This window comes from Molossus molossus, unplaced genomic scaffold (genome assembly GCF_014108415.1).
Source record: "Molossus molossus isolate mMolMol1 unplaced genomic scaffold, mMolMol1.p scaffold_m16_p_14, whole genome shotgun sequence".
Lineage (NCBI taxonomy): Eukaryota > Metazoa > Chordata > Mammalia > Chiroptera > Molossidae > Molossus > Molossus molossus.
The window spans coordinates 83,821,110-83,845,260 of NW_023425349.1; the positions used below are offsets into that span (position 1 = coordinate 83,821,110).

The 24,151-nt window shown below is 41.4% G+C and overlaps 1 protein-coding gene across 1 annotated transcript; it reads left to right on the plus strand.

Annotated features, from left to right (window-relative positions):
• Nucleotides 1-216: 216 nt before the first annotated feature.
• Nucleotides 217-10,540, plus strand: PRXL2C (peroxiredoxin like 2C). The gene is made up of 6 exons (XM_036261099.1): nt 217-414; nt 805-873; nt 1,726-1,779; nt 1,886-1,991; nt 7,570-7,701; nt 10,259-10,540. Exons 1-6 carry the CDS (start codon nt 217-219, stop codon nt 10,381-10,383), a joined length of 684 nt encoding a protein of 227 aa, XP_036116992.1. The 3' UTR covers nt 10,384-10,540.
• Nucleotides 10,541-24,151: the final 13,611 nt, after the last annotated feature.

Genomic DNA, 24,151 nt, shown 5'->3' on the forward strand with positions numbered 1-24,151 from the left:
AGCCTCGCTCAGGCCGCGCGCTTTCCCGCAGCAGGGCCCGACTCTGCGGAGCCTCCGCGCGGCCCCGCCCGGCCCCGCCCCGCCCCGCCCCCCGCGTCTCCCTGGCCCCGCCCCCCGCGGCGCCGGGCCGGTGCGCCGGTTCCCGCCGCCGGTGCGACGTCTGTGCGCCCCGCCCGGGCCTGGCCGGCGAGAGTCGGCCTGCGGCATCAGGACGGGATGGCCGCCCCGGCGCTGGCCCCGATCACTCGGCAGGTCAGCGGCCGCCCCGCCGCCGCCCCGGCCCCGAGCGGCCCCGAGCGCGGGCAACCACTGGCGGCCGCCGTGGCCGAGCTGCCCGTGCTGGACGCGTCCGGGAGGCGGGTGCCGTTCGGCGCGCTGTTCCGGGAGCGCCGGGCCGTGGTGATCTTCGTGCGGGTGAGCGCGGGCGGCGGGGCCCGCAGGCTGGCCTGGAGCTGCTGCCACGCCCGGGCGGGGCGCACCGGGCCCCTCGGAGGGCACGGGGTGGCGAGCCGAGTCCGCCCGCCCTGCCCATTGTTGTCCACTGGAGGCTTCCAGAATGGGAGGCGCCCCCGCTTCCAGAACGCGAAGGAACAAATAACCGCGGAGCCCCGGCCGTTTCCTCTGCGAGCCGGGAGGCCTCGCCGGACCGGGTGCCGCTCGGTTTTAATGCGCATCGCGCGCCCTTGGCACCTTTTTCTGCGCAGCTTGGGTGTTGGGTTAGAGTCATGCGAAACGAAATACTTGGTCCTTTCTGAACCCTGAGGATGTTGCTAACTTGTTCTTTTTGCTGCGTTGGGATTTCAGCATTTCCTGTGCTACACCTGCAAGGAATACGTAGAAGATCTAGCCAAAGTCCCCAAGAGTTTCTTACAAGTAAGTTTCCTGAGAGCGTGCCCCGCTCCGGGGCCACCTTGTGAAAGTCACCTGACGTTTGTAAGTGCAGCGGGAGCAGGGTGTGGAGTGCGCTGCCTTAAACCCAGGCCCTCACCTTCCCACACGGCTCCCAGCACCTCCTAAAAGGGGAGACACCTTAGAGATCTGTTTCTGTCTTAATGTATTGGTTACTGCCCCCTTATAAACATACTAACGTAGTAATAACTTTGATGTTACCTAGGAACCTGCCTATTCACACATGTTGAATGATGACCAAAAAACACCAATGTTGTCAATTACTGATATTTATTTCCTTTACTTTTGTAATAAAAACACCACAAATAGTTATTCATGATAGGAAAATACTACTGTATCTTACAGGTGGAAAATTGTATTTGTAATAGGGTGCACATTCCACCTCCCATGACAACAAACACATGTGTTTTTCTTCAGACACATACATACAGGTTTGTCCCCAAGTGAGCTTTTGAGTGAAGGTATTGGGCAGCCTTTGTACAGTTCAGATCTGTTTTCAGCACACCATACCTTTGGGATGTGAAAACATGAAACTGATTAAATAACCCTACTTTAATAGTTTTTATTCTTTTTTAGAGTACACTTTTGAGGGGAGTGTAGATAATTATTTATTGTATTATTTTAAAGTTCTTAGCAAAAGATCATCCAAATTAATTAAACATTTTACCATACATTGCTTTGACTCATAATGTTGCTGTTTATTCTATTCTTCTAGAAGCCTGTAGATGGCATTAGAATGGAACAAGAATTAGATAAGGGGGAGTTGTGGAAAACATAATTTCTAATAGTTTGTACATGTGTTTCTTTCTCCTAAAGGAGGCAGATGTCACACTGATTGTGATTGGACAGTCATCCTACCATCATATTGAGGTAAATGTATAACAAATCAAAAAACTAACAGACTAAAATTAGTTAGATTATAATTACTTTTCTCCTATTTTTTCTTATAAAAATCCCAAATATTCTTTTTTTGTAGCCGTTCTGCAAACTGACGGGGTATTGTCATGAAATCTATGTTGATCCTGAGAGAGAAATTTATAAAAGATTGGGAATGAAAAGAGGTGAAGAAATTTCCTCCTCAGGTAACACATGACATGTCTCAAGTAGAAAACACTGATGATGTATTTTATATTTGAATCTATGTGCATAGGGGAACAAACGGTAAATTCATAAATCAGACTTTTTATGATTCTTGTAAGCGGTCAGAAACACCAGACTCTAGAAGATCCGTTTCCTGGGTGTGAGACATGGAAAGCTGTGAAGTTAAAAAGCAGGTGGCAGGACAGTGTGTTCAGTATGATTCCAGTATTGTACAAAAACCATTTCATAAACATAAAGTCTGTAGAATGCGCATGTGTGTGTAATGAAAAAGGTTTTAAGAGATAATGCAGTGCTTACCCCAAGGATTGGAAGTGAGAAAAGTGGCTTTTATATGTTTTCAAATGAGTACATTTTACTTTTCTAATTAAAAGAAAATTAATTGCTTAAGCTAATATTATTTTTATACCTCATCATCATGACTTTAAATACTCTATATTCTTTCATTGGTGAAATCTTAGTTTTCATTTGAAGCCCAACTCAAAGGGACTCTTAATAGCTCTTCAAGCAGAAGTAATTGCTTCCCTCGTTGCGTTTTAATAATACCTTGTACTTTGTTATACACTTAATTATTGCGTGTAAAGTGGCTGGGAGTATAGTTGGTTGAAGAGATTGGTGGTTTATTCACATTTATGTGGTCCACATTCCCTACCCTTAGCACAATTCTTTAAAATTAATAAAGCTTAGCCCTGGCCGGTTTGGCTCAGCAGTTAGAGCCTCGGCCGTGGACCAAAGAGTTGTGGGTTCGATTCTGGTCAAGGGCACATACCTCAGTTTTGGTTTGGTCCCCGGCTCAATCAATTTGTCTCTCTCACATCAGTGTTTCTCTCTCTCTCTCTCTCCCTCCCTCCCTCTCCCTCCGCCCCATCCCCCTCCCCTCCCCCTCTCCCTCCTCCTCCCCCTCCCCTTCCCCTCTCCCTCTCCCTCCCTCCCACTCTATCTGAAACAAATGGAAAAATATTCTTGGGTGAGGATTTAAAAAAAATAAAATTAATAGAGCTTAGTAAACTTTAGGTGAACTGTTCACATATGTTTTAGGTAGCAAGAACTTGGTTTCTGAAATGCCAAATAAGAGAACTCATCTCAAGCTCAAATCATTCATTCTTAGCAAACATTACTGAGATTTTGTTCGTGACAACCACTGTGTTAGATGCTCCAGGAGGATGCTGATAAAAGTACATGGCCCCTGCCATCCAAAGCTCATGATCTCCTCTGAGAAATGGAAGCAAACAGGTCCTTACAGTCCAGTTTAAGGGCTTGTGATACAGGAGAACATGTTCTGGGAATATCTGTGCCAGAAATTTTGGGGAGGGGGGTACATGCCCCTAGCAGGAACCGAACCCGGGACTCTCTTGTCCACAGGCTGACGCTCAGCCGCTGAACCAAACTGGCCAGGGCTCTATGCCAGAAATTTGAGGGGAGAGGGAGAGTATCTGGGAAAGCTTCTCAGAGGAGGTGTCATCAAAGCTCAGTCTTAAAGGAGTTAGCTGGGTGAGGCGAGGCTGGGGGAGGGTGCTGCTGACAGAAAGCACAGATAAAGCACACAGGCTTCAGTTATGAATCCTCACCTGAGAATATTTTTCCATTGATTGTTAGAGAGAGTGGAAGGGATTGAGGGAGGGGGAGAGAGAGAGAACCATCGATGTGAGAGAGACGTATCAATTGGTTGCCTCCTGAATGCACCCTGGGGATCACACCTGCAACCCAGATATGTGCCCTTGACTGGGAATCAAACCCAAGACCCTTTGGTCCACAGGCTGACATTCCAACTACTGAGCACACCAGCCAGGGCAGCACACAGGCTCCTGAAAAAACTTCACTCTTGGAGAAGTGCATCTGGCCAGAGTGTAAGAGCCAGTTTGGGAATTGGTGTGAGCCAAGGGACAGGTTGTGGCCAATTCATGCTAAGTGTGGGGTGACATGCCAAGGACTTTGGATTTGTTCTGGGGGCAGTGAAGGGGTCATATAAGTATTTGAAGTGGACAAATGATACAGTCATGTATCCAGCGTAGTGGAGGTATTGGAACCTACCAACCAGAGCCAGTGATATTTGTGACAAGGTTATAGCAATAGGCTAGAAAGTAATGGCAGGGCCTGAAGTAGTAGAGGTGGATGGACAGGAGGGGATGGACTGGGGAGCAATTTATAAGATAGAGTTGACACCATCCATTTAGTGTTTTTAAAGAAAGCAACTTAAACTATGAAAACTATTAATGAGCCAGCATAAACACAGTGTGAGAAAGTTCAGCCGCACCAGTGGCTCACTTTCAAAACCTTACTTTCTGATAGACTGATTTCCTGTGCTGTAACAGAGTCTCACATGGGAAAGGTCTCTGTTTCATTGAGCACTTGAGATACAAACTGTGAGTTTTACTTTAGCAACACCTCACCATTCATTGCCACAACCGAGATATGGAATTGCAAAGAAAACAGATGAATTATAAACAAAATATATCCTTGTGATTATAAGAGAGGGTATAGGCAAATCTTTTAAACTCCTTTGACCTGTGTTAAAGTACTGTATTTCCAAAAAGAACATATTAGGTCCTTTTTTCTTTTTTTCTTTCTTTCTTGGTTTTAGAGAGAGAGAGAAAGGGAGAGGGAGAGAGAATTGGAAACATCGATGAGAGAGAACATTGATTGGCCGCCTCCTGCATGCCCCTCACTGGGTATGTGGCCCACAACCTGGGCACGTACCCTGACCAGGAATCGAACTGGCAACCTCTTGGTGCATGGGTCACTGCTCAGCCACTGATCCACACCAGTGAAAATATTAGGTTCTTATAAAATAATTTTTAAAAATTTCTCCCTGAGACAGTATAAATCTCAGAATCAGTCTCAGAATAGTCCTACTTGAAATCAACACACTAAAAAATATTATACAATTATAATTTTAAATTAATTGGACATTTTATAAAGAAAAAGAGTAAGACAATAAAGCCATTAAATGCGAGTGAGTGATGGGTTTCCCCAGTAGTATTTCATTTTGACTTATATGATAAGTTAATTTATTATAGTAAATCTACAGTGATGATTGTAGGTAGAAGACAAGTACAATGCAGAAAACACACCTCTTATAATATTTACTTATCCTAGTGTTTTAAGTTAAAATTCTGATCTTGAGTCCAAGAATCAAAGTAAACTGAAAAACAAGAGTTTTATACATAAGAACTAAATTAAAACTAGCAAAATTAGAGTGTGCTTCACAGCAAAGATTGTTAAATTCTAGGGTATGGAATCTTCAGTTGAATTTTTAACATTTCAGAAATATCTAATGGCCCCTTCTTTGGACATAAGGAGATATTTTGGATTTCTGAACATTTATTGTAGGTATAGAATCCTATAAAACAGTAAAATTTAGCTTTTCCCATGTCTCCAATCAAATGTTTCTTGGTAAGATGACTGCTCATTCTAATGTAAACATGAAAGAAATAGAAGAGTTCGAGAGAGAGAGGGAAATAATAGGTATCTGGGAATATTAAGTAATCAGGCACTTCGCCCTGGCCAGATTGCTCAGTGGTTAGGAGCATCCTCCTGTACACCAAAAGGTTGTAGGTTCACTCTGGGTGATTTGGCTCAGCAGTTAGAACGTCGGCCCGCAGACTAAAGGGTTGTGGGTTCAATTCCTAGTAAAGGGCACATACCTGGGTTGCAGGTTTGATCCCCAGCCCCAGTTGGGGTCATGGGAGGTATCTCACATCGATGTTTCTCTCTCTCTCTCCCCCCTCCTCCCCTCCCTTCCTTCCATTTTATCTAAACATTAATGGAAAAATATCCTTGGGTGAGGATTAACAAAAAATAATTTAAGAAAACAAACAGTCCTGGCCGGTTTGGCTCAGCAGTGAGAGCATCGGCCTGCGGTCCAGAGAGACCCGGGTTTGGTTCCCGCTAAGGGCACGTACTTAGGTTGCAGTTTGTCCCCGGCCTGGTTGGGTCCTGCGGGTGGCAGCCACTCAATGTGTCCCTTTCACGTCGATGTTTCTCTCTCTCTCTCTTTCTCTCCCCCCTTCTCCCTCTCCCTCTTCCTCTCTCCCACTCTATCTGAACAAGAAATGAAAAAATGTCCTCAGGTGAGGATTAAAAAATAAATAAATAATTTTTTTTTTTAAAAAAAGAAAACAAACAAAAGGCTGGAGATTCTATCCTTGTTCAGGTGTGTGTGGGAGGCAGCCTATTGAAACTCATCGATGTTTCTCTCTCTCTCTCTCTCTCTCTCTCTCTCTCTGCCTCTCTTTCAAATCAATAAAAACATATCCTTGCATGAGGATGAAAAAAAAAACATCAACCAGGTCAAAAGGGAGCATAATCATCCAAATAAAAAGTTAAAAGCAAGTTATAAAAGACAGGAGAAAAATAAGTTACAAGAAGAATAAAGTGACTGAGTTTCTTCACTCTAGCGAGTGGAAGTGACATATCAGTCAGCGTGAGAAAGGAAATAGAAAAACTGACAGCCCAGGAAAGATGGAGAGGTAGCTGCAGTGGTTACAGCTAAACCCCCATCTCAGTACCATCACACGGTCAAAGGTTATATCTTTTTCTTTTACATTTCAAGAAGGGTGGTTCTATTCCAGTGCCTTGCCTCCAAGTAGCAATTCAGGGACACAGTATGGAAGGACCCAGGCCCCTTCCATCTTGTGGCTCTGCCGTTTTCAGCCCAAGGCTTCCAAGAAGGTAGAGGGAATGTGGAGAGTGCCTGTGGCAGGATGTAGGAGCTGGGCGGGAAGTGGCACACATCACTTTACTCATAGCTACATGCCATAGCAAACGGCCAGGAAGACTGGGAGATGTCGTTTAGCTGTGGACCCAGACAGAAGAAACGGGTTTTGACCAGCATGTAACAGTCTGTGCAACAATGTCTTTGAAAAGGAGTGTAGCTACCTATTTGTAGGTTAGACATTAACAATGTATAAATGGGGAATTAAAAGGAAAACACTACCCGTTTGAGAAGTCTTTACGGGACAGTTTTCTGTTGCAGAAAATGATCTGGATCTGTAATCACTTTTTCCTTCAAAGAAGTCCTTGCCCTGGCTGGGCTTCTCAGTTGATTAGAGTGTCACCCCAAAGTTGTGGGTTCCATCCCCGGTCAGGGCACATAGAAGAATCAACCAGTGAATGCATAAATAGGTGGAACAGCACATTCTCTCTCTCTCTCTCTCTCTCTCCACCTCCCCCCTCTAGTCCTCCCTCCCTCCTTCTCTCTCTAAAATCAAATAAATAAAAAAAAGAAGAAGTCCTTGACTGGGGACAGTTTTGCCCCTCAGGGGACTTTTGACATAATTGAGAGACTTTATAGTTGTCACAGCTTGGTGGATGGTGGGCGCTATGGCATCTAGTGGGTGCAGAGGGCAAGGGTGCTGCTAACGTCCTACATCAAACAGGACAAAGAATTGTCTGGTCTCAAAGGTCAGTAGTGACAGGCTGAGACACCATCTTTGAAGGGAAAAAAAAAGACAAGTCTAAAGTCAGGATGACACACCAGAAAGAAGTACAAACATTATCTTTTTAATATCTAATTGAATATAAAATGATGACATCTAAAGACAACACCTTCTGACATTTCAGGACAGAGCCCCCATATAAAGTCAAATATACTCTCAGGAAGCATTTGGAGCCTGTGGCGGGCTGTGACTGGCCCTCTTTTTGATTTTCAAGGAGATCCAGTTCAGCAAGGCGGAACCCTCATTTTAGGTCCAGGTAAGCATCAGAGCCCAGACCCAGGAGGGCACTTCTCATGCCCCTTAGAGGACTCCTTTTGCTTTCAGAGGCTTGTGTGTATTTTGATATTTGTCTATTGAATGTAATGTGCCCATCATCCATGACAGAGTGTTTCCAGGTTTTGGGGATAGGAAAAGTCAGGTGGTTTGGTAAACTTTACATGGCTATAACACTTGAAAAAGTTAAACGGAAACCCTGGCCAGGTGGCTCAGTTGGAGCATCGTCCTGTACAACAGAGGGTTGTGGGTTAGATTCCCGGTCAGGGCACATACCTAGGTTGTGGGTTCGATCTTTAGTTGGGGCATGTACATGGGGCAACTGATTACAATGTTTCTTTCTCACATTGATGTTTCTCTCCTCCTTCCTCTCTCTAAAATCAATAAAAACATATCCTTGGGTGAGGATTAAAAAAAAAAAGTTCAACCACAGAACTTATATGCATGTATGCATAACCATGGACATAGACAACAATGCTGGGGATGGGGCGGGGAGCAGGAGGAGGATGTCAATGGGGAAAAAGTAGAAAAAGCTGTAACAAAAATAATAACACACACACACACACATATATATGTATATTTCAATGGAGCTGAACATTTTCTAATAGGAGAAAGTCATCAAGCACTTTGGGGAGGGGTGTCAGTAGATGAATCAATCAAGTTATTTATATCTAACAAAACTAGGAGACTTGCTCAGTGTCAGAAAGCAAGTCAGCCCCAGGGACAGCTCATTCAATAATAATTACTGTAAGCCGCACGCTTTAAATTGCTTTATTGATCAGTTTGGACCACCTGAAATTCCTCTGGCTCCACTCTGCTAAATGGTTGAGTGTTGAATCTCTACCATGTACATGTACTACAGTCAGGGACAGAACACCCGTACATGACAGTGCCCCAAACCCATCATTGTGTTGCAAACTGTTTTTTCTTAGTTCTTCTTCTTTAATTGTCCACATTAGTGAGCATAGCTTCTAGGAGTTATAACATTTACTTTAATAAATTCCAGGTAGCTGTAAGGAAGTCTTTAGAAAGAGGATTTTGACTATATGTGTGACCTTTGGGCTTTTTGCATCTGGAACACAACAACTGGCTAAAACCTGTAATTGAATCTCCCTTTCCCTCTCATGAATTTACACCAGTTAGACCGGCCAAAAAAGAAGCCATATTTATGAGAATCAGTCCTATAAACTAGGCCAGAACAACACTGAGCCATATTTCTGAATGACTCGTTTCCATCCTTCAGACCCGAGAGGCCGTGTTCTGAGTCTCTCATCTCCATGCCTTGGCACCATCCACTACACATGCAGTTGTATAAGAATGAAGTGCAAGCGTTGTTTACATCCCAAGTTGGGAACATACTTGAAAAGGAGATGTTGATACTACCTACTGGAAAAAATGTAGCTCCTTTAAGGAAAAAGCTGGTGTACTTACTTATACAAATCGATATCATGGTTAACCCAGTATCTGCTTTATTTATATTATTTGATAATAAGCCAGTTTATGATATTAAATCTATAGTGATGACTGTAGACAGCAGATAAGTACAATGCAAAAAACATGCCTCTAATAATGTTTCCTTAATCTAATGCCTTAAGTTAAAATTCCGATGTTGAGCCTAAGAATCCAAGGAAACAGAACTAGACTATAAATTGTGACTTTTTTGTATTTAAATAGATAAAAGGATTATGGGCATCTAATTGTATTCTAACTGATTGTCTTAACGTCTTTATTTTCAGTCTCTTTTGGTCTATAGTTGTAATGCAGATAGCCTTTTTAAGATTTTGTGTTGGGGGTGGGTGGAGATGGGCAAGGCAGGGAACACCTGCAGTAATGTCAACGTTTGAAATTTTTTAATAAGTAAAAAAACTTAAAAAACTAAAAAGATACTTGCAAAATGAAAAGGAAAAAAAAAGACGTTTTTATTGGTTTTTAGGGAGAGAGGAAGGGAGAGGGAGAGAGAAACATCAATGTGAGGGCAAACATTGATGTGAGAGCTACTGGGGATTGAGCCCGAAACCCAGGCATGTGCTCTGACCCAGAATCGAACCAGCAACCTTCAGTGCATGGGACAGCACTCAGCCACCTGAGCCACACCAGCCAGGCTGTAGATAGCCTGTTAAGTCAGTATTTGGGAGTGAATTTTTTTAAGCAAGTGATTTATTCCATAATTACATTTAAGAAACAGATGTGATTTTCCAACTTGATATCTCAGTTCCATTTTCTGCCTATCTGTTTGACAGGACATTTTATTTAATTACACTGAATAAAACCTAATAGAAGGTTATAATTTAAGAATCTTTCCCCTTGGATCTCATAAAACATTAAGTATCACTCTTATTTAACCATATCCTTGTCACCCTTTATTACCTTCATTAAAAATTATTATGACATTACACATAGAATATAATGTACTCTGGGTAATTAATTTTTCCCTTCAGACTAATTAAAGGTTGAAAAGCTTCCTTGACTCTAATAAGCAATAAATCTAACAGATAATAATATATGCCAACCTCTTGCCTTTTATTCTTATTGTCTTCTAGGTCACTGTATTCATTTTATACACCGTGATAGGAATAGATTGGATCAAAAACCCATCAACTCTGTTTTGCAGCTTGTAGGAGTTCAGCAGGTGGACTTCACAGGCAGACCAGTTATCCACGTGTGACTACAGACTCTGTCTCTTTCCAGTGGACCCTGAGTTATGGCCTGAAATGTCAGAGTGTAATGTGCTCATGCAGTGTCTAATATGTCAGCCTTTGAGGAGTTCTGGAAACATAAAGAGACGTGTACCCATTGCATGCTAAAAGGCATCAGTTGTCAAAAATGTGATGTATATTTATAATTTTATAGCTTTTAAAGTTTTAAACAAAATAAAAGTTTATTTATACAAAATGAAACTTTAAACGCTATAAAATTATAAATACCTTTATTTTATATTATGGTAGACCCATTCAATGAAAGGCTTTTTTTTTGGCCATGAAAATCATAAATCCTTATGAAGAACATATAAGGAGAAGGTAAAGCAACTCAACACCATTTTATCCAATGGAAAAAGTAAAAAAATATATATATATTAACTTCTGATTTATTATTATATTGTATTAAACAATATAATCACATTTTATAGGTATTTGTTTATATTTTTGTATGCTCAGAAAAAAAAGACAAAATAAATATTGCTTATAGGTATCGCTATGTAGTAGGATTTATTTTCTTTTTTTCACACTTTTCTATATTTCCTAACTATTATATAGTGAGCATTATTCATTTTTTGGCCAGGAAAGGTCTTTAAAAATTATGTAAAGAATATATTCCTACACAACAAGCTGCGCAAAGGTGCAGTTACAAAGGCTGCTAGGCCACATATTTCTTTCTTTTTCTTTTTTTTTCTTTATTGATTTTTAGAGAAAGGAAGGGAGAGGGAGAGAGAGATAGAAACATTGATGAGAGAGAACATCGATCGGCTGCCTCCTGCATGCCCCCCACTGGGGATTGGGCCCACAACCTGGGCATGTGCCCTGACCGGGAATCCAACTGGCGACCTCTTGGTGCAGGGTCGACGCTCAACCACTGAGCCACACCAGCCGGGCAAGGCCACATATTTCTATCCTAATTATTCTACTCGGAGGAACTAAGGCAAACCACACCTTTCAGATAGTTTGTTCAGAGCACCTTGTCATTGCATTCCCAGTATCCATTTCACTAGGACTTTTTGGGGAGGGGGTGCATTTCTCTGACTACCAATGGAGTGGAACGTCTGTCCATAAGTTTATGGATATTCAGGTTCTTTCGCTATGAATCACCCACGCACACCCATTGCCAACTTTCTACCGGGTTGTTTGTCTGGACTCACTGATCTGTAGGTCTACGCATATCCTGGACGCTAATCGTACTCACACGCGCTGCAGACATCTTCACTTCGCCTACAGCTTGTCTCCTCACTTTGGTCATCATGTACCTTAGCATTTGCCAGGTTTTAATTTTAATATTGTCAAATTTTCCTTAATGATTTAGGGTATCTTTGTTTTGTGTGAGAACTCTATCTCTGTAAAAAAAATTTGTTCTGTGTTTCTTTTTAAAGTTTTACTCTTCTTCCACGTTTGGCCTGGAATACGTAGGAGCTTTGCTTTGTGTGTGCTATGAGCCAGGAACTCCATTTCACTTTGCTCTGCAGTGAGCAGTGGTCCCAGCACACTTGCTGAGTACGTCGTCGTTCCCTGTAGTTCACGGTGCTTTGCGTTAAATGCAAGTTCCTCCGTACAGATGGAGACCTCAGAAATTCACCCCTCGGGGTTTCTTTTTTGTAAAAGGAGAGAGATATACTTTAGATATTTAAGATATGTATTTAAAATACGGTGGGCATGCTTTGTGAAAGGGAATTTTAAAAATTGTTTAAACTAAAAATACTTTATACCTTAAACATACACTGTGATTTGGCCGTACGTTCTAGACAGCTTCCATTTCTCACCCCCAAATTGCTTTTATTTAATGGACTGTCATCTTTTATTTTTCTAGAATCTTAATAGGAAGTGTCCCAGAAGTTCTGATGAAAAGTACAACAAAATCAAAATACAGGGTGGAGCAAACATGCGGTTTATAGTTGTTCATATGGAAAATAATATAATAATTAGTAAATTATACAATAATAAACTTTTGCATACTCACAACGGTAAACCTACTTTTGCCCCACCCTGTACTGGTAATTATTAGCAAGTATAATACTGCTTTGAATTTATAATTTTATATCAAGCATATGAAATGACACAAGAATCTATATTTAAAGCATCCAAATATTTGAATGTATATGCATGTTCATACACATGAACAATCATGTTTTTAGTCAATAAAAATAAAATGTATCACCTGGCCAGTGTGGCTCAGTGGAGTGAACATCATCCCATGGACTGAGAGGTCCCATTCAATTCCTTGTCAGGGCACATTTCTAGGTTGCAGACTCCATCCCCAGTAGGGGGCGTGCAGGAGCAGCTAATAGATGTCTCTCTCACATCAATGTTTCTATTTCTCCCTTCTTCTCTCTCTAAAAAAATCAATTAAAACATTTAAAAATAAATAAATAAAATTTCTCATAAAATTAAAAATTAAGCAATTTTGAGCTATGTTTTATAGTGGAAAGACTGGTGGTAAACCTGATCCTTTTGCTGATTTTAGTCTCAAACTGCTGAATCATAGCTTACTCAGAATTTATATATTTATAAATGTACACCACATTTTTCTGAAATATATAAATGTTCTTCATGTGACTTAAGGGAGGTATACTTACATAAATACAATGCAGAGGTAAACTGCCCACCCAAACAAAAATGTAATATAAAAATTACTTATAATAGGTGTTATGAAATATATAAACATACTTCACATCCAATAATGTATTGGACTCAAATTTTCTTAAAACTTTTCTGCAATAAGTACATAGAAATAGTGAATAAAATAATAATATCTAACACTTTTATGGTGCTAATTATTTGCCAGGTACTATTTCAAATGCTTTATATATATTAGTGCTATAGAACTGATATTATCATCATCCCCATTTTACAAAGAAGAAACATATTTTTTTAAATATGTTTTTTAATTGATTTCTAGAGGAAGGAAGAAGGAGAGAGAGAGAGAGAGAGAGAGAAACATTGATTAGAGAGAAACATCGATCAGCTTCCTGCACGCCTCCCACTGGGGACCAAGCCTGAAACCTGGGCATGTGCCCTGACCAGGAATCAAACCGGTGACCTCTTGGTCCATGGGTCAATGCTCAACCACTGAGCCACACTGGCTGGGCAACAACATCTTTTCTAAAGCTGAAATCATAAGAAAGTGAAGAAACTCCACCAGGCTGAAACTAGGCTAATGAGCGTGCACTGAAGCCATGGGCTGCCCTAAGGGCTGTACCTATCCCGGGAATTAGAGAAGGATGTTCCTTGGCCAACTCCAAGGGCTTGCACAGTGAAGAGTTAAGGCCACCGCATAGGTACAACCTGAGACCCATGCCTGAGGGCTACAACAGTGTAAGAACGGACTACAGTCACATGCGTCATAGACCAAGGAGCCCAGTGAGAACATGTGTTGTAAGCTTACTACAATGAACAGTTGGGGCAACAAGAATTATAATAAAATGAAAGCGCATGCTTAATTTTTAAAAACCAAATACCTTTGTTTCTCATGAAGATTGATAATGAACTAATAATTGAATAAAATGTTTGTTTTTGTTACCATCTACTATGGTGGTGGGGCGGGAGGGTGCGAAGTGGTAACAGTGGCCGCCTGAGAGCCGGAAGACGGCCCTGTAAAGAAGCAACATCACCTACTTCACAGTTCACAGTGATTTTAAGAGTGTTCCTATGATGATTAGACGTGCACTTGCAGAAGGAACGTTAACATCTTTCTGTGAATAATAATTTTGCATTTAGATCTGAGTTCTTTTAAATTACTTTCACTCATTTTCAATTCCTAGCTTTATTGTGCACATGTAAAAAATGGAGTGATAGCTATTCATATACTGGCTCTATTAGCAGAAAACTCTGAGAACAGTTAGAGGATGTCAGTTTTATATCAGAGGCTTCAAACACAGAATCAGATAAAATCATTCCTAAAAAGGGAATTTAGAAAGATTTTTTTTTTATCCAGTTTACAAAACCAAAGCAAACCTTTGGAAATTCATTCTCTCACAGGTGAAATATCTGACATTATGATAAATACTAATCCAAATTCAGTTTAAAAATCAAAAGTGTCCCTGGATGGTTGCCAGTGGTTAGAGCATCAGCCCGAGGACCAATGAGTCACGGGTTCGATTCCAGTCAAGGGCACGTACCTCAGTTGCAATTTGTCCCCGGCCCTGGTCAGGTCGTGCAGGAGACAACCAGTCGATGTGGCTCTATTACATCAATGTTACTCTCTGTCTCTCTCTCTCTCCCTTTCTCCCACTCTATCTGATAAGTGGAAAAATATCCTCGGGTGAAGAATAAAAAAAAAATCAAACGTGGCCAGGCTGGTGCGGCTCAGGGGATTGAGCATTGTCCCATGGACTGACAGGTCCTGGTTCAATTCCCAGTCAGAGTACATACCGGGGTTCCGGCTCAGTCCCCAGTGGGGGGTGTGCAGCAGGCAACTTCTCGATGTCTCTCTCTCACATCAATGTTTCTCCCTCCCTCTCTTCCTCTCTCTCCCTCCCACTCTATCTGAACAAAAATGGAAAACCATCGTTGAATGAGGATTAAAAAAATTTTTTTTAATTAAATCACCCGTTGATAATTGGCATTTTCTACACAGAAAGTAAATACCAGATCAAGAGGGTTTTGCAAGTGAATTCTAGCAAATTTCCATCTTTCTGATAATAGAAAATGAGGCTAATTTTACCTTGTTACTTTAATCAGACTAGAATAATGTAAGAAAGGAAATTATAGGCTAGACTTTTGCATGAACAAATGTAAAATTTCTAAAGTGAATATTAGCAAATAGGATAAAAAATTTATAAAATAATTTACCACAATAAAGTAGGGCTTATATTCAAAATGCAAGTTTGGTTTTACAGTAAAAATTAATGTAATTAACCACGTTAACAATGTATATAGTTATTTCAAAGAAACAGAAACAGCATATGATTAAATTTAGCCTCTGTTTGTAGTTAGGAAAATACTTAAGCAATCTAGGAATAAAAAGGAATTTCCTTAACCTGATAAAATTATCTGCCAAAAACCTACAACAAATGTCATAATTAATGGGAAAATGTCATAGCTATTTTCTTTTAAAAGAAATGAAAATGCTCATCACTGCTAGTGTTTGACATTATACCAGAGTGCTAGCTGGCACAAAACCACAATAAAACAAATAAAGGTAAAAGATTTAGAAAAGAACTTAAACTTTTATTTCTCACATATGACATGATTATCTACATAAAAAAATAATTATTAAGAGACAAATTCTTAGAATGAATAAGATAGGTTGCTGGAAATAATATCAATATTCAAAATTCAATTGCATTTCTACATATCCTTAATAAATAAGAAAACTAAACTAAAGATCATCTATAAAAGCAACAAAACTTCCCTGTCCAGGTAGCTGTATTGGTTAGAGTATTGTCCCCATAAGCCAAGGTTGGGGGTTCAATCACCAGTCAGGGCACATACAAGGATCAACCAATGAGTGAATAAATAAATGGAACAACAAATTGATCTCTCTCTTTCTTTAAATCAAGAAATAAATTTTTTAAGCAATAAAACGTATAAAGTACCCAGGAATAAGTCTAACATATGTTAAATCTTTATAAGAAAATCATATAACTTAAAGAAAAATTTAAAAGACCTGAATAAATGCAGAAATATACCATATTTATAGAGAAGAATTCTCATTATTCTAACAATGTCAGTTGTTTCCAAATTGATCTACAAATACCTAAAAAATTTTACAGACTTTTTCATGGAACCTGAAATACTAGTTTTAAAATTTATAGAGAAAGGTCAAGAAAAGCCAAGACATTCCTGAAGAAGAACTAGAGGCAAGAAGTGGCTTGTTCTGCGAGATATCAGAGTGCAGAATAAAGCCATAGCAACTAAGATGGTGTGTCCCTGGCTGGTGTGGCTCAGCTGGTTGAGCATCGTCCCATGTACCCAGAGGTTGCTGGCTGGACTCTGGTCAGGGCACATGGCTGGGTGGTGGGCTCCATCCCTGGTAGGGGGAGTGCATAAGGCAGCCGATTGATGTTTCTCTCATGGATGTCTCTCTCCCTCTCCCTTCCTCTCTCTCTAAAATCCATAAAGCCTAGCCAGTGTGGCTCAGTGGATTGAGCGTCCGCCCATGGACTGAGAGGTCACCAGTCAATTCTGGTCAGGGCACATTCCCAGGTTTCAGACTGAAGCTGCCAATCAATGTTTCTATCTCTCTGCCTCTTCCTCTCCATAAAAATCAATAAAAACATATTAAATCTTGGCTGGTTTTGCTCAGTGGTTAGAGCGTCGGCCCGCAGACCAAAGAGTCATGGGTTTGATTCCAGTCAAGGGCACATACCTCGGTTGTAGTTTGTCCCCGGCCCTAGTCAGGGTCATGCAGGAGGCAACCAGTTGATTTGTCTTTCTCACATCGATGTCTCTCTCTCTCTCTCTCTCTCTCTCTCTCTCTCTCTCTCTCTTCCTCCCATTCTATCTGAAGATAAATGGAAAAATATCCCTGGGTGAGGATTAAAAAGAAAAAAAAAAATGCGCACACACACATACACATATATATTTTTTTAAAGATGGAGGATAAAAAAAATTTTAAAAGATGGTGTGGAATTGGCAGGATGTATCTATAAATTAATGAAATAGAATAGAAAGTCCATAAACAGACATACATATGTAGATGCTTAATATATAATCAAGTCCACGCTGCAGATAACTGAAGAAAGGATGGAATATTAATGAGTAAATGGTGTTGGGATATTTGATTATCCATAGGAAAATATAAATAAATTAGCACAGTATATCTAAGCCACTGTTTTTCAAATCAATATTACTTGCAGCCCGCCCTGGCCAGGAGGCTCAGTTGATTGCAGTGTCCACCCGTACACCAAAAAGGTTGTGGGTTCGATTCCTGGTCAGGACACAAACTTAGGTTTTAGGTTTGATCCCAGGTTGAGAGGTCAGGGCACCTATGGGGGGGCAACCAATCAATGTTTCTCTCTCCACTTTCCTCTCTCTCTAAAAATCAATAGAGAAAAAAAAACAGATCCTCAGGTGAGGGTGAGGGTGTGTGTGTGTATGTGTGTGTGTGAGTGTGTGTGTGTGTGTGTGTGAGATTTGCAGTCAAAATTAATTCTCATAGAGATTCCTAACTCACATCAAACTCATAAACTCCAAAAGAATTAAAGACCTAAATGTGAAAAGCAGAACATTTATACTTTTATTTCTATAGGAAAATGTCTTTATGAAATTGGAGTTGGAGAGAAATTCTTAAATACAATTTTAAAGAAAGCAAAAATCTTAAAGGGAAATATTCAGACATTGAATCAAATCAAACTATTCTATTCATCAGTGAAAGCAAAACGGAAAAATAAAGCAAAGATATATGCAATGCACATAGCAACAAAGAAGATGAATACCAGGAATGTATCAGAATTTCTAAACAAGACAAACAACATAATAGGATAAATGGACAAAAAAAGATCAACCGTTGTAAACAGCACAATGTGAAGACCACCCTCCCTTCTGACACCGATGGCCAGGGCGGGGGTTTCCCCAAACCACACTCGGGTTGATCCTTCTCACGGAGCCCACTGAAAGCTGTCATGCCCACACTTACGCTTTATCAGAGGGAAAGGATCAGAATCAATAGGCCTTTAAGATCTAAAGAGACTGAAATGTGTACTGTACATCTGAAACTAATACAAAATAATACCGAATGTAAACAACAATGGAAAAATAAAATGTTTAAAAAAGGAATAAAAGAACTAAATGTTCTATTAATTTTTTTAAAAAAATTAAACTGGGCCAAGGGAAGAGCGCATAGGGCGGTCCTACAAAGTGCCAAATGCAGAGCTCACAGTGGCCTCTCCGCTTGGCATGAGCGCAGTGTAGCTCTCCGGGCACCCATGGCTATGTGCGGGGTGCTGCCAACCCGGGGAGCGTATCCAAACCCTCGTGTCCAGAGTCTTTACTGGGGTCCGTCCTCAGTCTCCAGCCCTCCCCAGGCTAAACTGGTCCTGGGCTCAGATGATAAGTCACAGCTACCGCCATAAACGACATTGTAAATCACATCATTACTCTATCAGGTATGACCCAAGGCCCTCAGGCAAACAAAGACCCTCCTGTGAGACAGACATTCCAGGGCTTGAGAGATTACCTCTAAGAAGCTGATGGCAAAGGCCAGACCTCTTTTGGGGAAAGATCACATTCTTTACTACACAACCACACATTCCTAGGGGGGAAACCTTGTAAAGGGCTTATAAATACATGAGCACATGCTTAACCTCACTAGCAATTAAGACCACAATGAGCTATTGTTTTATACTCAGGAATTTGGCAAAATATAAAAAGTATGATGTCGACAAGTGTTGAAATTATAGTCATGGGTACTCTCCTACACTGACAGTGAGAGCATAATTTTTAAAATTGAGATTTGTGGACAAAAAAAGGGGTCTGTGGAAAGTAACCTCACAGGGCGATCTGATCATAAATTCCTAACTGGGCAGGTCATGGTGGATAGTACCAGCCCAGGCGTAGTAAAAGGTTTATTTTTGCCTTAAGCAAGCCCTGTTCATTGTTTTTGTGCATCCAGGTTAACACACCTTTGAAACAAGCGTACCACCCGTAAAGCAGCGCATAATCTTGTCCACAGCCTGCAATCCAAGCCCTGCCTGGCCTCTGCTTCCCTCCCCTCCCTGTCACCTTCCTCACGTTCCCTCCTTAATTCCAAATGCGCAAAGAAGCTACAAAAACGGTTGTTCTCCAGAGCCCTTGAGATCTGGCTCCCCGGCATATGTTGAGAGTTTAGCTCAGATAAACTCTTATAAAAATTCTCTACAGGTTTGGACATTTCTTCTGTCAATGGATACAATTGATTTACAATACTATATTAGTTTCAGGTGGACAACGTAATGATTTGATACATGTGTATATTGCAAAATGATCACCACAATAAGTGTAAACATCCATCACGATACATAGTCACAAATTTTTTTCTTGTGATTAGAACACTTTTTTTTTTTTTAGAGACAGGGAGGAAAGAAGAGAGACATCGGCTTGCTGTTCCATCCATCAATACACTCATTGATTGATTCTTGTATGTGCCTCAAGCAGGGATCGAACCCACAACTTTGGCACATTGGGATGACACTCCAACCAACTGAGCTACCAACCTAGGGCATGATTATAATTTTTAAGAGTTACTCTCTTAGCCCTGGCCAGTTTTTCTCAGTGGTTAGAGCATCAGCCTGCGGTCCAGAGAGACCCGGGTTCGGTTCCCGCTGGGGGCAGGTGCCTCGGTTGCAGTTTGTCCCTGGCCCTGGTTGGTCGTGCGGGTGGCAGCCACTCGATGTGTCCCTTTTACGTCAACGTTTCTCTCTCTCTCTCTCTCTCTCTCTCTCTCTCTCTCTCTCTCCCCCCCCTCCCACTCTATCTGAACAAAAAATGGAAAAAAATGTCCTCGGGTGAGGATTAAAAAAAAAAGTTACTCTCTTAGCAACTTTCAAATAAGCAACACACTATTATTAACCATAGTCACTGTGGGGGTTCAGTAGGAGTCACCCCAAGATGTGCCTCTGTGGTATGTGGATTGTTTTGACCTAAAGGCAACATTAGCTAAGAGCTTAAGAGAAAATCCTGCCCCTCCCTGAGCTACCTAGAAGAATTTGAATTAGGGGCCTTGTCCATAATAAGAGGTTATCAGAGCTGGCCCCTTCTGACCTATCTGTAGGGCAAGAAAACTACTATTTACTAAACATGTGCTCTTCTTATCATCCTGCAAAGACCCTTAGAAGCCCCCAAGGCACCTTCCCTCATCCCTAGCTGAGGATGTCTTATGTACCAACGTTCCCTTTCTGCTCTGTACCTGTTGCGCCAGTGGGGTTCTCTGACTCTCAAGTTTTCAGGGTCCCCATACATATAAAAGTATTACATTTGGTTATTTTCACTTGCTAATCTGTCTCATGTCTATTTGATTATTAGACCAGCCAAAGAATTTTGAGGATGGAGGAAAGTTTCCTCCTTCCCCACATCTCCATGCTGTGCATTACACCACCATGACTTCTTTATTTTATAACTGGAAGCTTGCAGCTGTTGACCACCTTTGCCATTTTGCCCCACCACCCACCCCACCTCTAGCAACCACCAATCTGTTCTCTGAATCTTTGAGTTGTGTAGTTTTTTAGGTTCCACATATAAGTGGAGTCATACAGTATTTTTTAAAATATGTTTTTATTGATTTTTTAGAGAGAGAGGGAGAGAAGTAGAAACATTGATGTAAGAGAGAAACATCGATCAGCTGCCTCGTGCATGCCCCCTACTGGGGATCGAGCCTGCAACCCAGGCACATGCCCTGACCAGGAATTGAACCAGGCCCTCTCAGTCCATGGGGTGACGCTCAACCCACTGAGCCACACAGCCAGGGTAGTATTTATCTTTTTCTGTCTGACTTATTTCATTTAGCATAATGCCCTCAAGGTTCATCCAGGCTATCATAAATGAAAGCATTTTTTTTGTTTAAGGCTAAATAATATTCAACTGTATACACCATACCTTCTTTTTCCATTCACCCAGCAATGGACACATAGGTTGTTTCCACGTATTGGCTATTGTAAATAATGAACATGGGGGTGCAGATATCTTTTCAAGTTAGTGTTTTTGTTTCCTTTGGATAAATACCTAGAAGTGGAGTTGCTGGATCCTATGATAGTTTTATTTTTAAGTTTTTGAGGAATTTCCATACTTCTTTGGACAATGGTGGCACCAATCTGCATCCCCACCAACAGTGCACAATGGTTCCCTTTTCTTCACATCCTCACGAACACTTGTTATTTCTTTTTCTTTTACCCTCACCCGAGGACACCTTTGCATTTATCTTCAAATAGAACAAGAGGGAGAGAAGGAGGAAGAGAGAGAGAGAGAAGCATCGATGTGAGAAAGACACATCAAGTGGCCGCCACCCACACAACCCTAACTGGGGCCGGGGACAAACTGCAACAGAGGTGCATGCCCTTAGCGGGAACCGAACCCGTGTCTCTCTGGTCCGTGGGCCGACGCTCTAACGGCTGAGCCAAACTGGCCAGGGCAACACTTGTTATTTCTCATCTTTTTGACAATAGCTATTTCAATAGGTATGGTATTAGCTCACTGTGGCTTTGATTTGTAGCTCCCTGATGATCAGTGAAATTGAGCACCTTTTCACATACCTGTAGGTCTCTTTTGGAAAATGTGTATTCAGACCCTCTGCCCAGTTTTTTATCATATTGGTTTTTGTTGAGTTGTATGAGTTTTTAAAATATATCTTGGATATTAACCCCTTTTCAGATATATGATTTGCAAATATTTACTCCCATTCCTTAGGTTGCCTTTTTATTTTGTTAATGGTTTCCTTTGCTGTGCAGAAGCTTTTTAGTTTGGTGTAGAGTTGACAAACTGGAGAAACAGTTTGGAGAACAATTTGGCAATACCTAGTAAAATTGAAAACATGTCTAGCTCTAGAGCCAGCCTTATATGAACCAGATGAAGTGCACAAAAACACCTGCAGCAGAACTGTTTGTCACAGATACGCACTGGAGGCCTCCTAGCTGTGCACCACCAGGAGAAGGATAAGTTCATTGTAATACATCCATATATTTTATCCTCACCCAAGGATATTTTTTCATCTATCTTCAGACAGAATGGGAGAGAGGGAAGGAGGGAAAGAGAGAGAGAAACATCGACATGAGAGAGACACACTGACTGGTTGCCTCCCACATGACCCCAACCGGGGCCAGGGACAAACCTCAACTGAAGTATGTGCCCCTGACCTCAATCAAACCAGAGACTCTTTGGTCCGCGGGCTAATGCTCTAACCACTGAGCAAAACTGGCCAGGGCTGTAGTATAGTTTTTAAAGTATATATTGCTTAAGGTTCCTACATATGTGTTACAGTTTTCAAGAAATACAAGGCATGCCTGGCCGGTTTGGCTCAGTGGTTGAGCGTCAACCCATGCACCAAGAGGTAGCCAGTTCGATTCCCGGTCAGGACACATGCCCAGGTTGTGGGCCCGATCCCCAGTGGGGGGCATGCAGGAGGTGGCCAATCAATGTTCTCTCTCTCCCTCTCCCTTCCTCTCTCTCTAAAATTAATAAAGAAAAAATATTAAAACAACAACAACAAAAAGAAATGCAAAGAAAGCATACATAGCAAAATAAAGATACTTAATATTTGGGGTGATGAAGGTCTGAAGGTGAGCAGAGTGGCACAGACACGGGGGCTTCGGCTGACTTGTCAATTTTATTTTATATTTTATTTTATTTTATTTTATTTTATTTTAATTTTTTATCCTCACCTGAGGACATTTTTCCATTTTTTGTTCAGATAGAGTGGGAGGGGAAGAGAGAAACATCGACATGAAAGGGACACATCGAGTGGTTGCCACCCACACGACCCAACCAGGGCCGGGGACAAACTGCAACCCAGGTACCTGCCCCCAGCAGGAACTGAACCTGGGTCTCTCTGGACCACAGGCCGACGCTCTCACTGCTGAGCCAAACCAGCCAGGGCTCTTTTATTTTTTTAATCCTCACCCGAGGACATGATTAGAAAGAGGAAGGGAGAGAGGAAAGGAGAGAGAGAGAGACAAACATCGAAGTGAGAGAGAAAAACTCATCGGTTGCCTTCCCCATGTGCCCCAACTGGGGATCAAACCCAAAACCCAGGTATGTGCCCTGACTGAGAATCAAACTGGCAACCTTTCAACGCACAGGACGATGCTCAACGAACCGAGCCACTCCAGCCAGGCTAATGTTCATTTCTTACGTGGGCTAGTGGCTACATCGATCTGTTGTGTCCTTTGTTATACCTTTTGTATGCTTAAATGTTGTATAAATATACACATATAAATTTTAGCCCTGTCCGGTTTGGCTCAGCGGTTAGAGTGTTGGTCCAAGGACCAGAGAGTCTCGGGTTCAGTTCCCTCTAAGGGCATGTACCTGGGTCGCAGTTTGTCCCCGGGCCCCAGCTGGGGTCGTGTGGGTGGCAATCACTTGATGGGTCTCTCTCATGTCAATGTTTCTCTCTCTCTCTTCCTCCCTCTCTCCCTCCCACTCTATCTGAAGATAAATGCAAAAATGTCCTCGGGTGAGGATAAAAAAAGAATTTTCTATATACATATATATGTCCATATATGTACTATAGTCTGTTTTGTTACCCAATAAGTATTATTGCCTTTACAGCCTAATGTTGAAAGAGAGGGCAGTCAACAGTTTTACGTATACTGCCTTACAGGTGATGTGGCCTGATAATCAAGGAAAAGATTAGTGTGTGTTCGATTGTGGGAGATTTAAAGGACAGATAAAGGAGAATTTCTGCCTTCAGTCATTTAGAATATATTTGGGGAGGGCAGGAAGAATATCGCAGTAACTAACAAAATAGGGTAGTAGATGGTCAACAGCCTTCTGCAGGGCGCAGTACCCTGAAGACGGTCTTGGGGGGGGGGGTGCAGCGGACTGAAGAGCCTGAGGTTGCACCTGATTTTCAAAAGCAGCTCACAAGGACCACAGCTAATTAGCCTTACTCATCACGATGAGGTATTTCATCAAAGGGAAATAAAACTTATTTCTAGAAAATCACTTTAAATATTATGCCAATCTTCTAACAATGCCAGGTTTAAAAATAGGTGAGCTCTCAGAATATTTTAAAGGTTTCTTTAGAAATAATTCCAACCCTGTTATTTAACTTGACTCTGAGAACAGCCTGTAATCATTGACATTTCCAGACTTCGACTC